This window comes from Equus quagga, chromosome 14 (assembly GCF_021613505.1).
Source record: "Equus quagga isolate Etosha38 chromosome 14, UCLA_HA_Equagga_1.0, whole genome shotgun sequence".
In the NCBI taxonomy this organism is placed as follows: domain Eukaryota; kingdom Metazoa; phylum Chordata; class Mammalia; order Perissodactyla; family Equidae; genus Equus; species Equus quagga.
The window spans coordinates 1,231,047-1,258,234 of record NC_060280.1 but is presented as its reverse complement, the minus strand read 5'-3'; the positions used below and the strand labels follow the sequence as shown (position 1 = coordinate 1,258,234).

Here is a 27,188-nt window from a genome sequence, read left to right as displayed (position 1 = left end):
CACTGATAAATTCTTCCAAACGTTCAAGGAAGAAATAACATCAGCCATACACTCTCTAAGTTTACACAACAGAAAATGAAAGACTACTTCCCATCTGGTTTGTGCAGCCAGTATAACCTTGATAGTAAAACTTGACAAGGGGGTAACAGAAAAGGAAAATTACAAAACAAATTCTCTCATTGACACAGACACAAAAAATCCTAAACAAAAATGAGCAAATTGAATCCACTGATATATAAAAAAGATCATGAGCAAGTTGGGTTTATTCCAAGAATGTAGATTTGCCATAACATTTAAAAATCAATCAGTGTAATTCACAATATTAATAGAATAAAGAAGAAAAATCATGTGATCACCTCAATTAATGCAGTAAAAGCATCTGATAACATTCAACACCTCTTTGGATAAACTTGAGAAAAGAAGGAAGCTTTCCCTAACCTCTAAGATTATCTACAAAAACAAGCAAACAACATTTTAGAGATTACATGGCATTAATGCTAAAACAATGACCTTAGGTCCTAACCAATAATTGTACATCCTAACCAATTCACTAAAAGATATAAAAACTGGAAAGGAAGAAGTAAAAAAGTCATCATTACTCTACATAGAAAAAGAACATGTGAATTAGCAAAGTCTCTCGATACAAGATCAGCAAGCAAAAATTAATTGGATTTCCTTATACGAGCTAAAACCAATTTGAAAATGAAATTTTAAAATACCGTATATGAGGGGCTGGCCCTGGGGCCTAGTGGTTAAAGGTCAGCATACTCCACTTCAGTGGCGGGGTTCATGGGTTTGGATCCCAGGTGTGGCCCTACACCACTCGTCAGCCAGGCTGTGGCAGTGACCCACATACACAATAGAGAAAGACTGGCACAGATGTTAGCTCAGGGCGAATCTCCCTCAAGTGAAAAAAAAAAAAAAAAGAGAGAGGAGGATTGGCAACAGATGTTAGCTCAGGGTGACTCTTCCTCAGCAAAAAATAAAATAAAATACCATATATGACAGCACCAAAAAGCATCAAACACCTAAGACAAAATCAAAGGAAATGTGTGTGCAACACTTACAACGCTGAGAGAAAAAGAAGACCTTAAAAAGTGGAAAGATATACTGTTTATGGATTGGAAGAATTTACAGTGTTATCAATTGTCCCTTAAATTGGTCTACAGGCTCAATCCAATTCCAGTGAGCTATTTTATTATTTTCAGTAGAAAATGGCAAGCTCATCATGAAATGTACATGGAAATGCAAAATATCTTGAATAGCTGAGATAAACGTTAACAAGAACAAGGCTGGAGGGACTTCAGAGATCAAGATTCATGACAAGCTTATAGTAACTAAGACAGTGTTGTATTAGGGCAAATCTAGACAGACCAAGGGAACAGAATCAAGAAATAGACCCACACATACATGGCTGACTTCTAACAAAGGCTCTAGTACAATTCAGTGGGGAAAAAAAATGGTCTTTTCAATAATTGGTGCTGGGTCAAATGGATATGCACATTGAAAAGAAAACCAAACCTTGACCCATAACCTTACCAAATACAAAAATTAATTGGAGATGCATTACAGACATAAATATGAATGGTAAAGCAAGAAACTTTTTAGAAGAAAATGGAGATTATTTTCATTACTTTTGGGTAAGGCTAATGTTTCTTAAACAGGATACAAAAACACTAACTCTAAAAGATCAATCACTTTGATTACATTAAAAACTTCCATATAGGGGCTGGCCCTTTGGCTGAGTGGTTAAGTTCGCGCGCTCCACTGCAGGCGGCCCAGTGTTTCGTTGGTTCGAATCCTGGGCGTGGACATGGCACTGCTCATCAAACCACACTGAGGCAGCATCCCACATGCCACAACTAGAAGGACCCACAACGAAGAATATACAACTATGTACCGGGGGGCTTTGGGGAGAAAAAGGAAAAACTAAAACCTTTTTTAAAAAAAAAACTTCCATATATCAAAAACACCACTAAAAAATAAAAAGGCTGGGAGGCTGGCTTGGTGGCACAGTGGTTAAGTTGCACGCTCCACTTTGGTGACCAAGGGTTCACCGGTTTGGATCCTGGGTGTGGACCTACGCACTGCTTGATGAGCCATGCTGTGACAGGCATCCCACATATAAAGTGAAGGAAGATGGGCACGGATGTTAGCTCTGGGCCCGTCTTCCTCAGTGAACAAAAAAGAGGAGCATTGGCGGCAGATGTTAGCTCAGGGCTAATCTTCCCCCCCTCCCCAAAAAAAAGGCTGGGGCGGGCCCTGTGCCCAAGTGGTTAAGTTCCCGCACTCCTCTTCAGTGGCCCAGGGTTTTGCCAGTTTGGAACCTGGGCATGGACCTGGCACCACTCACCAGGCCATGCCGAGGTGACATCGCACATAGCACAACCAGAAGGTCCTACAACTAGAATATACAACTACGTACTGGGCAGCTTTGGGGAGAAGAAGAAGAAGGAAAAAAAAAAGATTGGCAACAGAGGTTAGCTCAGGTGCCAATCTTTAAAAAAAATTAAAAATAAAAATAAACAAACAAATAAAAAGGCAATCCACAGACTGGGAGAAGAAATCCATATGTATCTAGACAGATGTAGTGATATCTAGATGGATCCCTATCTGGCAAAGGTACATCCGGAGTATGTAAAGAATTTCAACAAATCACTAATAAAAAGACAGACAACCTAACAAAAATTAAGCAAAAAACTTGGAGATTTCACAAAAGAGGATATCCAAACGGTTAATAAGAATATGAAAGCTCATCATCATTTGTCATCAGGGAACTGCAAATTAAAACCACAAAGAAATACCACCATAAAACCACCACAGAGGCTAAAATTAGAAAGACAAAGAATACGAAGGGTCGAAAGAGATGTGAGCGGCTGGAACTCTGAATCACTCTGGTTCGAGGAGAAACTCACAACCACTGGGAAGTCTGCTTGGCAGTACTAAGCTAACACACACCCTGTGACGCGGCAAAACTGCTCCCAGACACATACGCCACAGAAGGAGATGCTTATGTTCACCACAGACACGTGCGAGAATATCATAGCAGCTTTATTCATAATATCCCCAAACTATAAACAACCCAATGTCAACCGTCAGGAGAAGGGACAAACTGTGGTATATTCATACAATGGGATATTACACAACAATAAAAAGGAACAAAATACGGCTACATACAGCAACATTAATGAATCTCAGCCACACAATGTTACTGAAAAAAGACAAACCCAAAAGAGTATACAGGCTGTAGGATTCTATTTCTATTCTTCACTTTTATGAAGGTCAAACACAAACAAAACTGGTCTATGATGACAGAAGTCAGAAAAGTGCCTTATATCTGGGGAGGTGGGTATTTGAGTCTGAGTAGTGTTTACCCAGGTGTAGACATATATCACATGGTTGGGGTGTGCATAAATTAATCAATCCAGGCAAGAGAGGATGGGGTCAAACCAAAGCAGACAGACTTTCTGACAGAAGTTGGGACACTTTCTCCAACATAATAAGGAAAACAAGGTGGGTTCAGACATTGGCAGTTTTGTCAGTTTGACGGTAGAAAAATGAAAGAGCTCGTGCTTCAGGTTTTTATTTCCTCAGTCTCATGAGCTGAGGTCATAAGCAGAGTTTGGGAACTTTCAGCATAAAGCAAGCTGGTAAACTGAGAACTGGTCTCAGATGTATTGGTAGTCCATTGCTGCTGTAACAAGTTCCCATAAGGTCAGTGGCTTGACATAAATTTATCATCTCACAGTATGCAGGTCAGAGCTCCGACACGGGTCTCACTGAGCTAGAATCGAGGAGTTGGCAGAGCTGGATTCCCTTCTGGACGCTCCAGGGGAGGATCCAGTGCCTCGCCTTTTCCAGCTTCCAGAACATTCCTTGGCTCCTGGCCACTCCCTCCCACTTTAAAGCCAGCAGCACTGCACCTCTCTGACCATTCTTCCAAGGTCACAGCCCCCTCGATTCTCGCTTTCTTCTGCCACCTTCTTTCACTTTTAAGAAGCCCTGTGATGACACTGGGCCCACCCAGGAAATCCATGGTAATCTCCTCATGCAAGGTCCTCAGTTTGGCACATCTGCAAAGTCCCTTTGCCACGTAAGGGGACATACTCACAAGTTCTGGGGCCTAGAGCATGGACCTGCTTTGGCAGGTGAGGGGTGGTACTTTTTACCTACCACACCAGGACACTGACACACCAAACCAGTAGTTGTCAAAGTGCGGTTCCCCAGACCAGCAGCATGGGCATCATCTGGCAGTTGTTTGAAATGCAAATTCTTGGGCCAAACTCAGGACTTCTGTAATCAGAAAGTGTGGGAGTGTTGCTCAGCAATCCGTGTTTTCACAAGGCCTCCAGGTGCTTCTGAAGCACAGTGGCATTTGAGAGCCAACACTCTAAGCTCTCGGGGTGGCCCATGGCCACCTCCAACGTCGAGCAGCTTGCTCATCGGGTCATGCGCTGCGAGTGCCATGTAACTTAGCACATCCCACGTGTGCTGTCAAACAAGGTGGGAAGCTTTGCACACAGAATTTTTACTCTACCTAGGAAACAGAATTTGTTACTTTTTATTCCCTATCATATTTACAGTTTTTAAAAAACTGGGTCATTAATGTAGAGAACCAATTCCTTTAAAGAGGAGCCTATGTACTCTATCAAATAAGTAATAGAAAAGCTAGGAAAAAAGAAATGAAAAGAAACTTAAAAATTCTAACTGTGTCACATAATATGGGGAAAAGAAGTGAGAATAATCCTCCACAGAAAGTTTTTAAGAGGCTCTGTTTAAAACATAGTGAAACTCCACATAATGCTGGCCTAAGGGAGCAAGGTTGATACCTACTCTCAACAGTTACCTACATTATAGATGAAAAGATGTCTTCCTATAAGACAAAGTTGGAAAACACTAGGTGCGACGTTGGTAATAATGGCTTCTTTCTAAACACACAAAAAATCCTCAAATACCAACCAAAGTAACAGCAACAACAATAACAGCAAATACTTAAATAGCAGTTCTTGCTATGAGCCAGGCACGCTTCTAGTTACATATATTTGCTCATTTAATTCTTACAATAACCTTATGAGAACTTAAGTATCTCATTTTGCTGATAAAGAAACGAGGGATAGAGAGGTTAAGGAACTATTAAAAGTCACACAGCTCATAAGCAGCAGAGCCAGATTCAAAATGGGGCAACTGTCCACCTCATTTTAGAGGTGGGCTCTACAGTCCACCACCAAGCTATACTGCCTCAATTAAAATGAAAGAAATTTCTTGGAAACTATAAAATAGGCATGGGAAAGAGAGAGGTTAGACTAACATTAAAACTAGCTAAAAAGATGGAGCAGAGTGAACTCTAGAAGCTGGCGAGAAACTAAAGATTCCTCCATCCCTGAAGTGTCTGGGAACGGGAGCACAAGTCTAAGACCTTGATTTAGTTCTAACCGTCAAAGGAGCCTCAGAGTGACTGCAGAACACCCAGAGCCACAGAGAAAATACTCATCAGATTGTTCAGGTCTAGAATACCTTCCAAAAGAAGAGAAAGCATTTCGATTCAGAAACAGGAAAACAGTATGTGAAGTGCCAATGTTGAGACCAGAAGTTTACAGAAATTCACTCATTTTAAAATAAGCAGCCAATCAAAAAAGTAATTAATATCATCCTTTTTTGTTTTGATAAGGGGAACAGTTGGTGAATACGTTAGCATTTAAAGCAGCGTTCACATTAAGAAAAGGTGAGGAGAGAGGAGACGTGCAGCAGAAGACAAATCCCAACATTACAGTTTTGCTGCATTTACCTTCATTTGGACAAGAAAAAAACAGCGGACTTATGACATTCCTGAGACCTCTGTGACTTCTCCAACTCAAAATACCTACACAAAATACATTTTTCTCCTATAAAGATGTATATAAAGTAACTGAAAGATACATGTCCACTTCAGACCCTGAATGGAAGTTATTGTGACAAGGAGAGACCAACAAAGACTCATTAAGACATGGATGCTGAGTGGCGTACTCTGCTCAAGAGCTAAATAATTCACTCTCACAGCAGCCTCTCCATCAGAGTAATTCAAATTCCTGCCATTTCAAAATCACCTTCAGGGCTGCTCATGAATTGTTCAAATCTCTAATGTTAAATCTACTGTAAGACTTGTGCAGAAGGTATTTTTTATTTTCTAGGACTGCAAATTCAAGGAGCTCTGATCCCCATAATCTATGAAGATTTTATTTAAACCTATTTATTTTGAATTATTCCCAAAGGAAATAATTGCCATCACTTTAAAGTTTAAAGCACTGAATACTGTTTTAAATCTGACTGCAGCATCAAAATAACCTGAAAATCTAATTCAAAATCCAAATTCCCAGGTTACCATCCTTGAGCTCATGAATGAGAATCAGTGGGAGCAGAGCTGCAGAATCTGTGGTTTTAATAAGCTCCCAGGAAGGAGCCCAGTAAAGGACTTTACGCTGTCACTTGAGACCGCTGAGACTCAGGCGGCACTTTTAGGAACTTGACAAAATTTAACCATTCCTTATTTTTAAACTGAGTGTTAACTTTGGGATAATTCTATAAATTTTCATCATCAAATAAACTTTATAATCAAAATATTTCAGTGATTTTAAAAAATCCAATGTTATTTTCTGAACTTCACTTTTTATATATACCCCAAATCAACTAATTTTATGTTTAGACAGCATAAGCAGTTGGCACTTTTAGTACAATCAAGTACCAGCTTCCAAACACTGCAATACAAAACCAGCCCCTCATCCACCAGTGACCCCAATGGCCAGATGATCCCCCATTGAGAACAATGGACAAGGTGCACAAGCACAGTGGCAGGGCATTCATCCGAATGGAAGAAATATCACTCAGCACCATCACAGGCTGGCTGTCGCTGTGCCTGTCTACAGCTCACGCACTGGCCTTTAGAGAGGTAGTAAGTAAGTCTCAAAATTACCAAAAAAGAAAAAAAAAAGTCTATCATCTCTTAAATAATCAAGAATTCCTATGATTCCTATCCTGCTTTTTTGTTACACCTGACTTATTCTTTAAAAAAAAAATTTTCTTCTCTTTTCTCTTAACCTTTATCCCTCTTTCTTATCTCCAAAAATACCTCCCTTAACTTTATTGATCTCATTGAGTCACCTGTGCAATAAATTAAATTAGCATTTGCAGCTCTTAAAGAGGAGCCAAATTTCTTATAAGTTATCAATAAAGTATTAAATCAAGTAAACTATATTTACCTGAAGAGAACACGTATCATTGAGAAGACTTTATACGTTTACAGTGAATTTAATTAAGATGAGTTTATTTGGGACTTTCCAAAGGAAGTAACCATCTCTAATCAAAGAAGAATGATGCTGAGGATGGAGAAAGAAAAACGCTAACTCTCAGGGCCATTCAGTAAATAGCTGAATAAAAAGTGGAAAAGGAAAGAGTGACCACGTTCAATAAAAGCTTTGACACAAATTTTGTTTTGAAAGGAAAGCTACTTTTTAAAAATAATTATATAATGTCATTAACTGCCATAGAAAGTTACCCTGAGAAAATACACTACCTGGTAAAATAATACGAAATTACACAAACCAAACATTTTATAATTAAAATACAAGTAGTTATATTATGAAGATAAGAAAAATATTTTAGCCCACTTATTTCATGGATAGATCTTTTCATTGTGATACAGTTTTAAATAAACAGCTTTTCTAATAGTAAAAATCAAAACAGAAGGCTAAAAAAGTCCTTTATAAACTATTATAAAGCAGTTCACTAGAAATATTGTTAAGCTTTCTCATAATGTGTCGACAAATGAAGAAATACATTTTCAACTACAATAGCTAGGAACCAGTTAAAACAAAATCCACTAAGAATGACAAGCTTGCTAGGTAAGTTTGACCAAAGTGCTCTGCATAAATTTATTATATTTTATTAGTGATTTTTCTAATAAAGACCTCATATGGAGAAGAAAAAATGTACCGTATGTAAACATAGGCTACAAGTAAATCAATACACTGTGTTTAATGGATGATTATATTTTAATTATTCTTATAATTTAAACATTTTAGTCACCTGTAATTAAGATTTTAAAGTTTAAAAAATATTAAGGTTTTATAATCTATTTTTTAAAATGTAAAGCTACTAAATCAAAAAACACAATAAGATAAAAATCAGGTTCTACGAATAAATATTTTTAGAGTGACTGCTCCAGGATCATAACACTGACAACACTAATTATCTTTTCCCGTCTTGGCAGTTAGGTTGCATACTGTTTGGGTGACTGATGGGGTAATTTCACTTCATTTTCTCTCAGTTTATTCTGGGCTGTGTAAGAGAAGAATACTAAAATAATTAACACCTCTAAACAAAGTTCTTGATAAAAGTTTTTAGTTGAAATAAAATGTTAAGACCAAAAACCCTCAATTAACTTATACAAGATTCTAGAGCAAACTAAACCCCCATCTGCTAAAGGAAAACTTGAACTAAGAATTTCTGATTTAAAAAGATAAGTCATTTGGTATTAATATTAACTATTTTAGGTCTTTTACATATTAAGATCATATACTTTTACGAAGAGCCCTTTTCATCAGCAGTTTGAGCTAACATTACCCCTAATTATCAAAAATATGTGTCTCTATATTTTTACACCATTACATGTTTTATTCCCTAAAAACATTTAATCAACAAGAATTGAAGCAGTCATAAACAGCTAAAATGTATGATAAAACAAATTATTCCAATTCCTTACACCTACAGAGATTTTGATCAATTTATTGATAATGGCTTTATATCCAAAAGAACACTAATGTATTTAAATTCATATTTAATCTCAAATATAAACCTTTACCAATAGCAAATACTTTATGTCACTCAACTGGAAAAAGTATGAGACATTATTAATCAACTTTTCTATATGGACATTTTAATAAATTTTAAATCATATTTATGGTTTATATATCACAAGTTATAACTCATATAGATTAAAAGGCTACATATCTTAAATAATTAATAAGAAGTATATCCTTCACCTTGATCACCCGATTTTTTGTTGTTGTTGTTTATAAAATTAATCACAGTTAGCAGGATAGAAATCGCTTTGAGCTTCATGAATGACATCCAAGAGATGGGAAAGGATTAGCTCTCAGTTGCTGCCAGTTATAGCGCCAGGTGGGTTTTTCTGCAGTGAAGGTGTTACCGATAATCCCATTACACTGGTACTAAATCTTGCAGACATCAAAATTATCACCAAGGTTCCTTTTCATCCCATCCTTTCCAAATGACTGGAAGTCGCTTCACCTGAAAGAAGGCGAATCCACATGCAGCTGCTGTTTTAGCAGGCAGCAAACTCCCTGAGAAGGCCAGTCGTGATTCAATTTTGCTGTGCTGGTGGCCCCCTATTCCCTGTCCAATAATACATCTGTTAAAAAATCCTACAGCTACAAATCAAGTTTAATCCTACCAGGGACCTCATGTTGGTCTTGTCTTCCAAAAAGGCAGCAGGTTCTGCTGTCTATCTCTGCAGCGTCTGGGGAATACCCTTTAAATCCCAGCCCTACTTAGAAGAATAAGCTAAGGATCACAAAACATGACCTCAAAAACCCTGATATGACTATATTCTGACCCAGAGGCATTCATTCTAGATGAAGATTAGAACTTTGCATAATAAGATTACACAGCAAGTGAATGATATCAAGGGACTATCCATATGCAGCCGCCTGGTTTTCTATAGACAGCCTGTGCTCTGCAATATGCAGCGCAGACGAAAAAGAGCTTGGTCTTTCTAGCTGAAATAAAATAGATTCACATAAATTAGCTGGCCATTTCCAGATTCCTAAATCCCCTATTACATCTTTTATTGACAGCTCCTGTGAGGATAGCACAAATGTTATTCCTTTTTATTCTGTGCTTCTGTAACAATCATGCTCTGTAATTGAAATGTACATAGATTATGTCTTGAAATTAACATCTTGTTTGCTGTAATCTTGGATTACAATTGACTGTGTACATAATAAAATTAGGAAATCAATGGATGGCCTTATCATCTCCAAGAAACTAGAGGTATTGTTTAAAGAATAGTTTAACATTTTGCGCCAACATTTGAAATGCAGAAGTCACAGAGAGAAGTCAATAAAAATTTAAGTGAGTAAAAGAATACAACAGGCATCAGCCAATATCCACATAGGTTAGAGTACAGAAAAATTAGCTCATTTCCCTAAAAATTTAGAAAACGTGAAAAATTCAGAGATCTCAAAACCACAGGATTTTCTTTCTAAACCATACTTGAGCAACAAGGTCAATTACACACAAGGTCTCTACTTTTTATAACGTAGGTACAGCAGCAGTATTTCACATAAATCACCTTTATCATTTTATACTTTAAAATATTTAAATAAATTCAAATCAATTGTAATTCAAGGTTTTATAATTCTTAACTACATGTTTTTAAAGTACTTCGTGAAGTAACCTCTCCTTATATTTGAATATATAAAGAGCATTTAAAATGTGTAGAATCCTAGAGATATTTAGAAAACAATACTTTATGCTCAGCTTTTTTCTTCCAAGAAGTTTAAAGCTATACCAGTTCTAAATAAACTTATATGAAAAGAGAGATTCATATACATTCACACAAACCCCTATCCCCAGAAAAATTCTAAGAATGCAAAGAGAAGGAGTTCTTAACTTTATTTAAAAAAAAAAGTACTAAGATTTGCCATGGGATTCTTATACAATTAGGCTCCTTGGTACACTCGAAGTATGGCTTATTTGACAAGTTTGGAGGAACATACCACATCCATTACATTAAGCCATTATCTCCTCATCATCACAATATCTTTAAGCATATCTACGCAATATCTGATTAAGTACTCAGGAGTCAGGTGACATAATTCTGATTTTTGTATACTGATCAGGCAAATATATACCAACAGTATCAAGGGTAGAGCTATAAAAAACACTAACTTCAACTACACAGCACATGAATACACTTTGGTTATCTTGATTAGGACATTATTAGAACAATGAGGAATGCAAAAAACACACATTTCTGTTATAATATTTATACGTAATCCTTTAGAGCTGCACTGTTCCACAAGGTAGCCACTAGCTATATATGGTACGAAGCACTCGGAATGTGACTAGTCCAAGTTCAGATGTACTGTAAGTAGAAAATATACACTGGACTTTGAAGACTTAGTACAAAAAAAGTAAAATATTTCATATTCATTACTGTTAAAAAGATAACATTTGGGAGACAATGGGTTAAATAAAATATATGGATGATATGTTCTATTTCTGTTGGATAACACTGCTTTAGCAGACCACACATCTTCAACAGTCTATTCCTGAGTGAAGTGAAATTGTACAACTAATAAGAACACCACAGCAGAAGGTGATTATGGAAGAGCAAGCATTCCAGTGTCAAATCTGATAGATAAGCCTGGTAAAGAACAAAATGCCACCATTTTAGCCTCTATTTCATATTTCTAGCTTGAGGATAGTGGGGGAGAAGAAGGGAGTGGCCAAAGTGCCAACCATCACCAAAAAAGAATGATGTTTATAGCTACAAAAATGTTTTAGTCAGGTAAACATAGGTTTTTAGAAAAAAACGTACCTTGAACAACTTCATAAAAGTCTAGTAAGTTCTGTGTGTTACCTCTCATTGAGTCCAGTAGATAACAACTTCAAAAAACACGTCTGGCTCTAGAAAGAACCATGATTTTTTTCTAAGGCATTACAGAGTTGTTTATATTCACATTTTAAAAATACATTATAAGCAATAACTGTAGAGATTTGAAGCATTTAAGTGTATTTTAGAATTTTAGCAAAATAAAAAAGGACAATTTTATAAATTACTAAAAAGCTGCTTTTCCATTAGTCTTTTCATCATATCCAGGAATGTAGGGAAAAAAAATCCATTAATAAAAAGGGTTTTAAAGAAACAAGGAAAACTATAGTTAAAATATAAAGCATATACCTAATTTAATTCAAGAAAGTTAATAACTGATTTCGTATGACGACAGACAAGTCATATTACACAATTAAAATACAGTCTATCTTTGTCACACATTGGAATATTATTTCAATATAAACAATAGTATATAAGGTATTAACTCATTTGAAAGTTGCTTTCATAATTATTCTTTTATAACATTTATCTAAAATACTAAGACTAAAGATGAAATATAAGTATCAACAAATAAGGTGGATAAAACCCAAATCAATTCTTTATAACCTAGCCACGCCACTTTTCCCTATCCTTTTAAAATTACGTAAGTTCCTTCCTTTTCCGGTTACAAGTAACACACAGACACACACAAACACACATAATACTAAAACAAAATAACAACAATAAAAAACTTTCTAACCATCAATAGATGAGCGCAATGATATTCAGTCTAAGTTAATCCCCAGACATCCAAATTCATGAATAAAAATTCATCAGTTTTAAATACACTGAGCCTATTAAGCAAGAACAAAAGCATATGCACAAAAGAGCTTTTAATATATTTCAAAGCCCACAAGAGCCATGGTCTCATTAAAATTATAAATTACACAAACATGGAATGAAGATTCAAACTGCAGTGCAGCTAAGCAGATTACAGAAAACCCCGCGTTCCATATGATAACACACCGTGGCCCTCCCAGATGGGGGCTTGGAACAAAAAGGCCATCCCCGCAGCTAGGGAAAACCTCCTTGTGATCTCTGGTTTCTGTTCCGCAGATGACAGCCAAATAATATGTTGATTATTCTGTTTGTGCTGCTAAGCTTGTAAGATGGAATAAAAGCGATAGGATCTATTGTGAACCCAATGCTAATGTGTTGCTCCACTCATAAATAATACACTGAATTTATTCTGAAACTATCTTTTATCGGAATTTCAGTTTTTAAATGCATGAATTAAAATAAAAGCCAGGATAAAATAATATTTAATTTGATGCTTTAAAGTAAAAAGTGTATGACATGAAACAAATCTAAGTGCTGAGTTAAGTCAAGCACGGCCATCTTCTTTGATTTCAGCATCGTGATCACAGACAAAATAGTTTTAAGTAATTGTTCTCATTATGAAATATACATGTAAAATTGAATATTACAATAATCATGAGGTTAATAATATACATTGTTGAAAAGATGAAAACTAAAATACCAAGGCATATAAAAACACTTTCCTGCAATATGAATAACAGCACAGAATCAGAACATATGTCTAAAATATTTCTGAATAAAAAGTATCACATAAGGCCTTATAAATGTTCTTGACTTGTACACAAACGGATGTTCACAAGAAATCCTACTTAAAATAAAAATAACTTAAGAGAAGCTTATAAAAATAATTTTTAAATATAACAACCAGCATTTTATATTGCTTTGGTGACTAAAGCTAAAACTTAGTTCTTCCCTCAATTAAATATCCTAAGCTTTAACAGAACTATACCCAAACGAGCTAACTGGGATTGTATCTGAAAATACTTCACAAAATTTTATATTTGATGGATAAACATTTTTATGAATAGTAGTATTGCTAAAAATATTGAAAATTGTAACATTCATTGCCCCCCACCCCCAGAAATTCTTCCCTGAATAATCTAATAGACTCTCTTTAAAAACAAACAAATAAACAAAGCAGTACATTAAAGCTGCAGGTAAGGTAAACATAGATAAACACAGTTGTCTTAAAGGGAGTATTTTGTAGAAAGTATATAATCACGGTCATTAACATAAGTCTACTTCCTTTTTCTGTTTAGAGAATCTAAAAAGCAAAGCAAAATTGCTTAACATGAAAATACAGTCTAAAATTACAAATCTAAAAGGTAAAAACAATAACACTTTCAGAGAAAAACACAGAACATCCTTGAAGTAGATAAATATTTCTTAAACAAAACATAAGAAGCACTAAACATAAATGACAAACTAGACTACTTTAGAGTCATAAACTTCTTTTCATCAAAGGCACTATTAACAGATTGAAAGGCAAACCTCAGAGAGGAAGAAATATTTGCAATAGCTACATTCAATGAAGGACTCATATTCTGATTATATAAAGAACTCCTATAAATCAAAGAAAAAGACAGTCCAACAGAAAAGTGAGCAAAAGAAGTGAACAGGTGCTTCACAAAAGAATAACAAAAGAGTCAATATACATGTAAATATATAATAAACATATGAAAAGGTGTTCAACTTCATTAATCATCAGGGAACTAGAAATTAAAATGATAATGGTTTCCTGCTTTATACCCACTAGAATTTGAAAATGAAAAAGGTGGGGAAAAGACTAAGTGGAGCAACTAGAACTCTCATATGAATGGAACTAGTACAACCATTTTAGAAAACGGTTTGGCAATATTGATTAAAGCTGGACATATACATACTTATGATCCAGTAATTTTGCTCACACATGAATCCTCAAAAGAAACACGTAAATATGCTAATCAAGAAACATGTATGGAAGTGTTTATAGTAGCATTATATGGAAACCACCCAAATGTCCATTAAGAGGATGGATAACAAATCGATACAGTCATATAACGGAATGTAGCCATCAAAATGAACAAACCACAACTACGTGCAACAATGTAGATGAATCTCAACACATAATGTCGAGCAAAGGACCATACATAAAAATAAAAAATTATACTGTGTAATTCTACATATACAAAACCAAGCAAAACTAACCTCTGCTGTTCAAAGCCAGGTAGTGGTTATTGCGCGGGGAGGGACACAGGCTGGAAGGGAGCATGAAGGTGCTCTAGGGCACTAATAACATTCTTTTTCTTTATCGGGGTGCTGGTTACATGGGTGTATTTGGCTTCTGAAAAATTCATTGAGCCATCCACTTATAATATGTGCACTTTTCTGTATCTATAGCTTTCTTTTAAAAGGAGTTTACACACAAATACACAGATAAACAAGGTAGTCAAAATCCTTGTAAGAAATTTACGAACTGATATAAATATAATCTAAAGGGGAAAACTGACGGTTCTTATACCACTTCTTTGAACAACCAAATTTTCAACTCAGTAGCTAAGTTCCTGGACTCTTATAAATGAAGGTGCAAGAGCCATTCACCCTATTATCTTGCTCCATCCCCCAACCTATAATACGGTATTTTCAGAGATATTTGGGTTTTGTGTCAGAAGTAGCTGCTGCTATTGCTGCTGCTGCTGCTGTTGTAACAGAGCTTCTGAAACAGTCTCAGCCCTGAAAATCTGCCCTCAGGTGGGAAACTCAATTACCACAGAGGGTAAGGCAGTATAAAGAACATGTGTGCGTTTTCCCCCCGCTCTCAAATTTCATAAGCTTTTATTTGTTAATTATGAAAGCTTACTACCTAATTTAATAGGAATCTCTTGAAAACTTTGATTTCACTTTTCAATGAAGTTAAAGAAAACACCATTTATTCTTTAATATCAATATCATACAAATTAAATGAAACTTCATGGTATAATAATAAACTATGTATCTCATTATCTCTCACTTAGATATTTTCTCTTATTTCTATACTGGAATCAACACATGAGTTACCACGCTGTTTTCTCATATTGAAAAGATACTTTAAGAAATAAGCTAAAAGTGGGCCAGTCCCGTTGCCAACTGGTTCACCTCCTGGGTGCAGACCTACACCACTGGCAGCGGCTCAGGACAAAAATAGGAAGATTGGCACCAGATGTTAGCTCAGGGCAAATCTTCCTCAGCAAAAAGGAAAGAAAGAAGCTAAAAGAGATCATCAAAAGATTATAGAGTTCATTTTTCAGTTGTAAAACAAATATTTATTCAGTGCTTCCTATCCACCAGGCTTTGGGGATACAGGAGTAAAATTGGCTAATTTCCTGGTAAATATAGTAGGCTTGCCCCTTTCTTTCTCTCTCATTTGATTTACAAATAAAACAAAACTATTTTTATTTTTATTTATTTTTATTTTATCTTTTAATTTTATTTATTTTTTTTTGTGAGGAAGATTGGCCTTGAGCTAACATCTGTTGCCAATCTTTCTCTTTTTGCTTGAGGAAGATTGTTGCTGAGCTAACATCTGTGCCAATCTTCCTCTATTTTATGTGGGACACCGCCACAGCCTGGCTTGATGAGCCATGTGTAGGTCTGCACCCAGGATCCAAACCTGTGAACCCCAGGCCGCTGAAGCAGAGCACGTGAACTTAACCACCACACCACTGGGCTGGCCCCCAAAACTAGTTTTAACTAATAACACATTTACATATTCAAAAGTTAAAAACAACCTAAAAAATATAGACTAAAAGTCCCATCTACACATTTGCACACAGGATTTAGATTTTGTATACCCTTCCAGATTTTCTTTATGCAAATACAAGCAAATACGAACATATATTTTTATTACTGCCTTTACACAAAAAGTAGTTTACTATCACTCTGTTTGAACTCAGCTCTTTTCAAATAACAAGTACATTAGAAACTTTCCAAAACTGCCTATAGAGAACACCTGTTCTTTTTTCACAGCTGTAGAGTACTTCATTGTATAGATATGTCATACTTCATTTAACCGTACCCTACACATTAGGGGTATTTCCAATCTTTGCTACCACAATAAAAGCTACAATGAAAACTCCTATACATATCTTATTTTACGAGCACACAAGTACATCTGTAACAAATTCTCAGAGTTGGTACTGAGACAAATGTGTAATTGCATTGGTCTTTCTCTGGAAACTGCCAATTAGTCTTATTCTCATGGCAAAAAAACTACATGAAGCTATTTTTCCCCAGATGTACATGCAAAATTTGTTGACATACTAAGTTTAACAGCAAATGAATCTTCACAACTTGAAAAAATCTCACTGACATAGGAAATCATCATATTGATGCCTAATGTGCTGGGATAGCAACTGTCTATCTTTCTTCCCAGTAACTCCTGTCATCTAAAAACAAATACACCCCCACACCAGTTATCTTTTAAATTCACTTAAAGTTCAATAGTTTATAATTGGGTAAGGAGTCAAATGCATTTCACTTTTAAATGAATGTTTGCTGGAGCACTTAAATGTTTTCATGAAACCGAATCTGTTGCTTCTATATTTTCCTTTAAAAAGCTATCATTTCAAAGGTGGTTTAATCTTTATGACTGACACTTTCAATACATTGCTTTTATTTCCAGGCCCAAATTAGATATTTTATAATCAGGAAACAACCATCAATGTCCACTGGACCTCCTATTTGAAGGAATCCTTAAGTAAACCTAGTTTTAATATCACTATAACTGCCTTGAGAAAACATCATATGGCAATTTTTAGTCCCCACATAAGGATATACCAGTAAATACAATCTACGCTGCATTTCCATCATTCAGAAATCAATTGTGAATAACCTCAGGCCCCTGACACAAACTGGCTAGCCTAGTTGCTGGCCCCTAAGTAAATTTTAAAAAGCTGCCACACACTTTATGCCCTTAGTCAGCAGATGGGGTAGAACCATACTAAGCTCTCACCCACACAATGTAAAATGTTAGGCAAATGCTGATTTTAATATGAGTCAATATAATGCACCAACAGCAAAAGACAACAATTACCTAACAAAGGCAAAACAAAAAACACATCAGAAGTAGCACCAAGAACATTAAAGCTTATCAGTCTAGGAGAATTTAGGAGAACAGTCACTATACAGCCTAATGGTCTCTGAGGAAATCACATAAATTCTGTGAAACAACTGATATTCACGAAGACAACGCTGAACCATCAAAAAAAAACACCTCCAAATAATACTCAGTTTCTTCTGCTTAAGAAAACAGAAGGGTAAATTTTATATTTTAGAAAATATTCATATAAACAAATTTGGCACATGAAAGGGTAGGTTCAATTATCCAGAAAACTAATAGAGGAGGAATACACCATTCGTTCCTAACAGCCCAATGAATGAGGAATTACTCACTCAAGGTTAGAATGCATTATGGCTGCCTTTTAGAAGGTGCACTGTGATAAAGTGCAATAACATTTTGGGGGCTTTACACATACAGTTTCCTGTGCTAATCTTGTTCTTGGTTAATAGTCCAAAGAATATCTGATAATTCCTGAAAGCTAGTCAGGCAAATTTTCCATTTAAATGGCTGGACACACTCTTGAAAACGTCCTGATTTCACTTTTCACTTAGCTTTCTTTAGTTGTGACTGCCAAGTGGACAGGTTGGTCTGGTTTTAGCGCCAACTTGCTAAATGGCCTTGTTCAAGTGACTCAATCTCGAGCTCTCCTTAGTTTCTTCATCAGTAAAGTGAAGAGGTCACAGAAAACATGACCTGATGGTAAACAGATGAAGGCACAGAGACTCAGCGCATTAGGTCCGACGTCAGTACCTATGCTGTGTATACACTGTTTTCACACTATCACCAACTATATGCCACTTTACCATACATTGAAGGCTACAGAAAAATAAATTATAATCACTTCAAAATCTTTTCCAATATTTGATATGTGTTACTCTCAGGATGTAATGAATTTAAATTAATTTAAAATACCACTATAATCAATTATCTTTAACCTGAAAATATGACTTTTCTCACATGACACATAAAAAACAACACATAAAATGTAAAAGAATGTTCACGGCAATGTTATTTATAGAAACCAAACACCAGAGACAACCCAAACATCCACCAACAACAGAATGAATAAATTCCGTCATATTCGCTCCAAAGGAACACGTGACAATGAAATGAAATAAACCACATGCAACTACGTGGATGATATGCAAAACACGATGCTGAGTAAGGGAAGAACAGTACCTGATTCCAGACAAAGGTGCTCACCAGCCTCCCGCCCACGTCCCACGCCTGGCAACCCAGTGGGCACCCCATAGCCGCACCAGCGGCCGGAGGAGCAGCCAAGCCGCAGCCCAGACGGAAGCATGAATGCGGCACAGTGTCTGGGCTCAGGTCAGTATCCACTAGGAGCTCTGCTGTGCACGGAGGGTCTGGTCCTCAGTTCTACCACCGCAGCCACCTTTCTGTGTCTGTAAGCACAGCTGCCACCTGCCAGGAGCTGCTGGAGGAGCAGTGCAGACCCTAGCACTGAGTGGAGGGCCAACACTGATGCTGGAGGAGGCTGGGACCTGTGTGGAGAGCGAGGACTCCTCCAGCTGACGAAGATGACACGTACCTGAGAGTGCCAAAGTTCAGGCAAAGCTGGAGCTCCAGCACGAGTGGGTGCTGTCACATGGCCTGGGCTGGGAGAAGCCCAAGCACAGCAAGGACATTGCCCTTGTCACCCTCAACCTATCTAAGCAAAACCCGTGAGACCTCTTTAGCAGCCTGAACGTCACAGCCACATTCTACGAGCTCTACTGCAGGAGTCATGACTTTCAAGGAGTTGGCCCAGAGAAAGGACTCAGGGCACACCTCCAGTTGGACCTCCATGCTACTGTAAGGACTGGGCCACATGCTGCCAGGGATTTCCTCCCCCTTCCACCACGCAATGGAGCCTCAGCAATGGTGGCGGCAGGGGTGCCTTCGTGCCTACTGAGAAGGTGCTCTGAGCTTCTGCCCCTGGTCTCACTCTAAGAGACACACTCAGAGAACTGTGACAGCAACAGGTTTGGGGACCAGCAGGCAGTGCAGACTCGATACCTCGCCTGACTCCCCCACCATTCTCTGACAGTGCTGTGAGAGGCCCCATCAGCATAATGCCTTCTGCCCCTGGCCCGGGCCCTTTCCTGAAGAACGCTGTCCCTGCCCAGCCGTCCTTCTAGCCTCCCACTCACCCTGCAAGGCCACCAGCCTGTGCCCTGGCATGTGGATCCCACCCTGATCGCTGCTACATCTAAATTCCTTACAACTCCCCCTGTCCCTAAGCTCCCCAGTGCACTGTAGACAGGCCTCTCTAATCTGACCTGAGATGGCTACATCTTTGTTCCCTTCCCCCCAAAATAACAAACACATTTCCCACAAAAGTATAAAAATATTTATCAAAAAAAGAGCGTGCATATGATTCCATAAAGATTAAAAAGAGGCAAAAAGCAAATGTATTGCCGAGGAACACATACAAAAGTGATAAAATTATATAGAGAATCATATAAACAATTACCATAAAAATCAGGACATTGTTTACCTCTAGAGAAAAGGAAGATTACATCAAGGGTTTCTGGGATGCCAGCAATGACCTACGGTTACATGGATGTTTGCTTTATGCTTATTCATTTTACTATTCATTTCTGTTTCTACATGTTATATTTTACAACAAAGTTTGAAATGATGTATTTTCTGAAATAATATATTCTTATAAAGAAAGACTGAGGGTTCCCCTTTTTTGCTAAAAATTTTATTTTCTTGGTCTACATTTCTAATTTTTATTGAAATATTTTGATAATAAAGAAATAAGTTACTATACCTAATTCTCCATATTCCTAATTAAGTGTAGATCTCAAAGGGTTTCCCAATGGCTATAAAAAACGTACAAGGCTGTTAAGGAGTATAAGACCAGTTAACCTGTTAAATCTCATTAGTTCAATGTTGTTTGTCACTTTTTCTTTGCTTTCAAAACACCTACATTACTATCCAGGTAATAATTTTATACAGGCTGCACGCCAAAAAATATAATATTTTAGCTTGAAAGTAGGAAGAAAAACACTGTTAACTCTTGCACATTTTAAAACAATTTTGGGAGCACCTGTGTAGGCATACATTGTAAGGCATTCATGATAGGATGGACACAGACACAGCACTTGAGGTCCAACCCAATGTCACTCTGTGAAACCATGGCTCACTGTGTGTACTAGAAAACACGATAGCTGAATTATAGAAAGGATACGCAAAACACGTTACACTCTATAAAATGTAACGTAGGGTGACATTCAAAATAGATTCAACAATGTCTAATTTAAATTATACTGGAGCTGTTTTAAATATTTCCTTTGGAAAAACAGAAGTACAGGGAATTTAAATTATTACAAAAGAGATAATAATAATAACCTGACAAATTACAAACATATATACACACACAATTTAGGAAATCACAAAAGGTCCATCACTTACAAGCATCCTTCACTGTATGTTTCCTATAACTTTTAGACACCCACTGAAAGGAAGCCAACAATGAAATTCAGAAGCAAGACTATCAGCACTTTCATCGCGCTCCAGACGTCAACCCAAAGGCAACGATGTCACACATCATGATGACGCCGTTACTGTTGTTGTATACTGTTGTTTTCACGAATGCAACCAGGGACCCCTCCTCAGCGGTCCAGCAGCCAGTTATTTGCCCATCTATTCAGTGCCAATTTTTAAAAATTACACTGTGTCCAGCAGGGAGCAGCATTACAACATTCATAAGACTTAACTTGAACATGAAACTGACAGAAGAAAAAGAGGAAAAAATACACTTACCATAGGTCTGTTCCACAATACATTCAATTTTTAGGGTAGTTGCAAGGCTTCCAGGAAAAAACATCCAAAGCACGTCTCAACGCATATATGGGTGATCCATGGTTTCAGGATTCCTAAAGCAGGAAACCCAAATTACATTAGGTGAAGGCTTCTCACCGCCATGTCCAGTTGAATTAGCACATGATCAGTTGGTAAGGTGCATCCTCCTTCGAGTGGGTCAACGGGATTCTGAATTCATATACTGACTACACTTCAGATAAAACAATTAAAAAAACCCCGAATGTTAAAGTCCTCTATCCACCAGGAAACTGAAGAAGAGGAAAGTAAATGGGCAACCTAAAATATCAATCCACCTGGAGAGAACTGTGGTCAAGGGCTTAAGGGCGTTGATAAGCCAACAGTATAGAGTTCCGACACACCAAATTCTTGTAAACAATTGGCAGGTAATGGAGAGGATGTAACATTCATTTCTCCATTTCAGCATGAGTATCTGAGGTTAATTTTAAGAATGAAAAGATGGCAGAGAGGTAGTTTGTAACTCTGGTGTGTTCAGACTGATTAGTCTGATATTGACTGAATAGGAGGAAGCACGTGATATTGTAGAAAAACCCTAGGAGCAGTTATGACAAAGGAAAAACATATTATGTTTGATACTGTCTTGGATGTCAAAATCTACCTCATATTCAACCGTAATAATTCCATGCCAGTTCTTATGACTGAGAAAAAAAGCTTTATCTCCATTTTTATTTGAAATGTTAAACAGTTTGCTTTATATGTGTTTACACAGAACATTACACTTAAAACCAAATTTTTGCCATTAAAAGGAGATAACAATAGGAATATTCACCTTGAAATATATGTAATCACATATAATTTATATAATATACAATATCACATATCAATACCAATATATTAGCATATAAATAGTATCATATTTGAAATTTAGTGAATAATATGTAAAGTGGTTCCTACTAGTGTTTTATGGCAAAATGACATGAGAAGCTTAAGGGCACGACATCAACGCTGCAGTGACTCTAATAACCGTCAGTAACTGACTGCAGCTGAGAGGACGCTGGCCCACCGACCAGCCTCCCACCCAACATAAGCTCCCCAGGCACTCTCGCTCACCTTTGCCCTCCGCAAGTCCTCTGTCATCCTCTCTCCTGCCTGTGCTTTTGTACATTTCACTTCTCTGGGACTTCCTAATTTCTGCCATCTATCTTCCCTCTCTTCTCTAATGCATTTCTGTTTCAGTGCCAATTTCTGTTTTCTGTTTTATTCGATCTCCTCTCTTTATGACCCTACCATCTTTTCCCCTTTAATCTTAGGGCCCTTAAAAAGGAGGGTTTTTCCTGTAACAACAGTCTTCTTAAATATACTCCTTCACCCATTTACAGGCACTGTGCTTGATCTTAATCTCACCTGACTGGAAGACTCAACTAAATATACTTAAATTATATTGCTGTTCCTCCAAAAAACATTTTTTCCCCTCAGTTATTTAAGCATTTGAAGAACTCGCTAAACATTTTGGAGTCAATCTTGAAACATCCAAAAATCTCAAGGAAATCTAATCTCACACACGTATTGCAATCAACTTGAGATCAGACTATTCAAATAATAAGGTGATTTAGGTCAAAACTACACTAAGATATCACCTTACACCTGTTAGAATGGCAAAAATATCTGAAACAAAAAGTGACAAATGTTGGAGAGGTTGTGGAGAAAAACAAAACCTCTCACACTGTTGGTGGGAATGCAAACTGGTGCAGCCACTATGGAAAACAGTATGGAGATTTCTCAAAAAATTAAAAATAGAAATACCTATGACCCAGCCATGCCACTACTGGGTATCTATCCAAAGAACTTGAAATCAGCAATTCCAAAAGTCCCATGCACCCCAATGTTTACTGCAGCATTATTTACAATAGCCAAGAGGTGGAAGCAACCTAAGTGCCCATCAACTGATGATTGGATAGAGAAGATATGGCATATATATATATATATATATATATATATATATATATACACACAATGGAATACTACTCAGCCATAAAAAAGGATAAAATCGTCCCATTCACAACAACATGGATGGACCTTGAGGGTATTATGTTAAGTGAAATAAGCCAGATAGAGGAAAACGAACTCTGTATGACTCCACTCACAGGTGGAAGTTAAACGTATAGACAAAGAGAACTGATTGGTGGTTACCAGGGGAAAGGGGGTTGGGAGGGAGAGCACAAAGGGTGAAGTGGTGCACCTACAACATGACTAACAATAATGTACAACTGAAATTTCACAAGGTTGTAAACTATCATAATCTTAATAAAAAGTTAAAAAAAAAACAAGGTGATTTAGGGTTTTACTACATTGGCATGAATAAATACTAAGTAATAAACTTTCATAAGTCAACAAATTTTAGTGTTTATTCATGTTTGCATGCATGCACAAATGTACAAATCCTCATTAAAAAGCAAAGACACATTAAATGACCCCATACTTCTTATATATCTTGTAAAGTCTGAAAAGAAAAGTGATTTCCCTATTCAGCACTCTCTAATATGAACATTAACATTAACGGTATTAGTATTTTGTAAAATAATAAAATATTATGCACATACTTTGAGATTTTTAAAAATTACAGATTATATAATACTTTTATAATATAATTACCTAAAGAGAGACAGTAGTGGGTTGAGTATGTTTCCCCCTCCCTCCAAATTCATGTCCACCTGGAACCTCAGAATGTGACCTTATTGGGATGCAGGGCTTTGTAGATACAATTAAGGTAAAGATCAATGTGAGATCATACTAGGTTAAGGTGGGCCCTAAATCCAATGAAAACATCCTCATAGGAGACAGAAAGGACACACAGAGACACAGAGAAAAAGACAATGTGGAAATGAAGGCAGAGATTGGGAGTGAAGCTGCCACAAGCCAAGGACCGAGAGGAGCCACCAGCAGCTGGAAGAGGCAAGAAGGGAGTCCCCTGGAGCCTTTGGAACATGCACGGCCCTGCTCACACCTTGATTTTGGACTTCTGGCCTCCAAAACTGGGACAAAGTAAATTTCCAGGGTTTTTTTTCTGCTGAGAAAGATTCGCCCTGAGCTAACATCTGCTGCCAATCTTCCTCTTTTTGTATGTGAGCCACTGCCACAGCATGGCCACTGACAGACGAGCAGTGTAGGTCCGTGCCTGGGAACCAAACCTGGGCCACCAAAGCGGAGTGTGCCAAATTGAACCCCTCAGCCACCAGAGCCGGCCCAGATTTCTGTTGCTTTAAGCCACCAAGTTTGTGGTAATGGTGATGGAAGTCCTAGGAAATGAATACAGATTTAGTACCAGGAAATGGGGTGTGGCTGTAACAGGTATCTAAAAATAAAAAAAGATTGAAGAATGTTCTTCATTCACTCTATTTCTACTGGTAGAAATAGAGCTGCTAAGGAGATTCTGGTGAGGTCTCAGAAGGAAGTGAACAGGATGGCAGAGAAAACTTCTATCATCATAGAGAACACATATTTCATCAGGGAAAGACTGTTGTAGAAATATGAACGTTAACAGGGCTTCCGGTGAAGCCTCAAGAAGGAAATGAGTGACATGCTATGGGATACTGGAGGGAAGACAGTCCTCCTCATAAAGCAGCAGACACTTGGCTGAAACGTGCTCTGCTGCTGGGTGACAAGTACGACACGTAAGCGATGAGCTTGGATATTTAGCTGAGGAGATTTCCAAGCGAAGTGTTGAAGGCGTGTACTGGTTTCTCCTTGCTGCTTATAGTAAAATGTGAGAGAAAAAAGGATAAATTGAGGAAGGAACTCTTAAGCAAAAAGAAATCAGCACCAGAAGATTTGAAAAATCAGTCTATCTACATTGCAAAAGATGCTGACATCACAAATCATTAGGGAAACACAAATCAAAACCACACTCATTAGGATGTTATTATCCAAAAGGAAAATAACTAAAGATGCTGAGGATGTGGAGAAATTGGAAACCCTGTGCACTGCTGATAGGAATGCAAAACGGTTTGGCACCGTGGAAAACACTTTGGCAGATCCTCACAAAGTTAAACACACAATTACCGTACGATCCAGCAGTACCAGTCCTAGGTATATACTGAAAGCAGAGACTCTAACAGACACTTGTATGCCAATGTTCACTGCAACATTATTCACAACAGGCAAAAGACGGAAACAACCCGAGTGTCTCTCAACAGATGCATGTAGAAACAAAATGTGCTATATCCTTACAATGGAATATTATTCAGCCATAAAAAGAAAGGAAGTTCTGATATGTGATACAGGATGGATGAACTTTGAAAAACACAATCCTAAGTAAAAAACATTATGCAAATGTTAACAAAGAACAAATATTATATGACCCCACTTACATGAAGTACCAGGATAGGCAAATGCATAGAGACAGGACACAGCACAGAGCTTACCAGAGGCTGGGGTGACAGAGGAATGGGGCATTACTGCTCAATGGGTAAAGAGTTTGTTTGGGATGATAAAAAAGTTCTAGAAATAGATAGTGGTAATGTTTACACAACATGGTAAATATACCTAATGTCACATGTAAAAATGATTAAAATGGTAAATTTTACATTAGACGTTTTTTATCACAAAAAGTTGTTTTGTTTTGTTTTTTAAGAAAAAAGGGTCCAAGACCTTGAGCCAGGTGAGAGGGCTGACATAACTATTTCAATTATAGAATCAAGACTGGGGTACTGATAAGCTCTAAGTGAACATATTCCAATGCTCAGTGAGGGAAAAAGATCATCACACAGAACAGTAATTCATTAACTCCATGTCAGTTCATTTAGGAAAAGGAAACAAGATTTTGTTACCTGGCCCGCAACCCCATAGACAGTAACTGCAGCCCTGTTCAGAACAAGCCCAACACGTTCTCTCCAGCTCACAGGAAACCACAATGAGCAGGAGGAGATGGCTGAGACACATAGCCAAAACCAGTTAAAATAGGTCAAACGCAACACAGCAGCCCGACCTGACCTGACACAGGCCCCACAGCTCATTGCACACTCACTGTAACTACCATGCTACCTGACACACCCACCAGCCCATGACAGTTTACAACTGCCACGGCAACCGCCACATATAACTAAATAAGGAAAGAAAAGAGGTGGCACTCTTGTTCCCCTGAAAAGCCAGCCCGGTTACCCAAATAACTATGAATATTCCTCCCCTTCATTACCTCCACCCCTTGTAACAACTGCTTAACTGCCTCATGAGCTGAGACGTTGATTTGTGCACATAGTTCCCACTTCTCCATTCTCTGGCCACTGAATAAAAGCTTGTGCTGTTGAACGCTCAGCTTCGGTTTTGTTTCAAATCCGTGACACCAAACATCAAAGAACCCTCCAAGGAAGGGGCGGATTGTGGGTACGAAGCCCACCCATGGACCCCTCCTCGGAGCTCCTCCCAGTGTGGGTCAGAGTCACATGGGAGTGAGGTGAAATTGGTAACAATTTCATTTTTTAAAAAAATTTAACCCTGGAATACCAGACTATGAAATTGTTTTCAAATCTTTCATTCTGAGGAATGACAAAATTATGATACAAAACGACCTTTAACTTTTTTTTAACCTTTCATTTTGAGGAATGAAAAAATATAAAAAGTAAAGCATGGCATTAAAATTCTAAAGATTTTTAAAAGCAACTATTTTTAAAATATTAAAGATCTTGTTTCAGTGCTGGACAACTCTGACAACAAGTCCTTCTTTAATCCGAATTGAAATTGAAATTTCTACGCGCTACAGAAACAAAAGCCTAATTTCTCTTGCACAAGATTAAGACAGGACTTACGAAAGTCAGAACCATTCACCTCTAGGTTAAACATATCCCTCTTATTACC

The 27,188-nt window shown here is 37.4% G+C and overlaps 1 protein-coding gene across 7 annotated transcripts in view; it reads right to left on the bottom strand.

Moving 5' to 3' along the window:
• Window positions 1–27,188, bottom strand: part of IMMP1L (inner mitochondrial membrane peptidase subunit 1) — a 69,012-nt gene that overhangs the window by 31,522 nt on the left and 10,302 nt on the right. For 6 of the 7 annotated variants that reach the window (XM_046637841.1, XM_046637842.1, XM_046637848.1 and 3 more), the window contains one exon: window positions 21,321–21,433. In XM_046637841.1, coding sequence (XP_046493797.1) covers window positions 21,321–21,384 — 64 coding nt within the window. In that variant the 5' untranslated portion in view covers window positions 21,385–21,433. Of the gene's footprint in view, window positions 1–21,320; window positions 21,434–22,448; window positions 22,797–27,188 lie in introns of those variants that run through there. The other variant, XM_046637846.1, reaches the window with a different exon arrangement.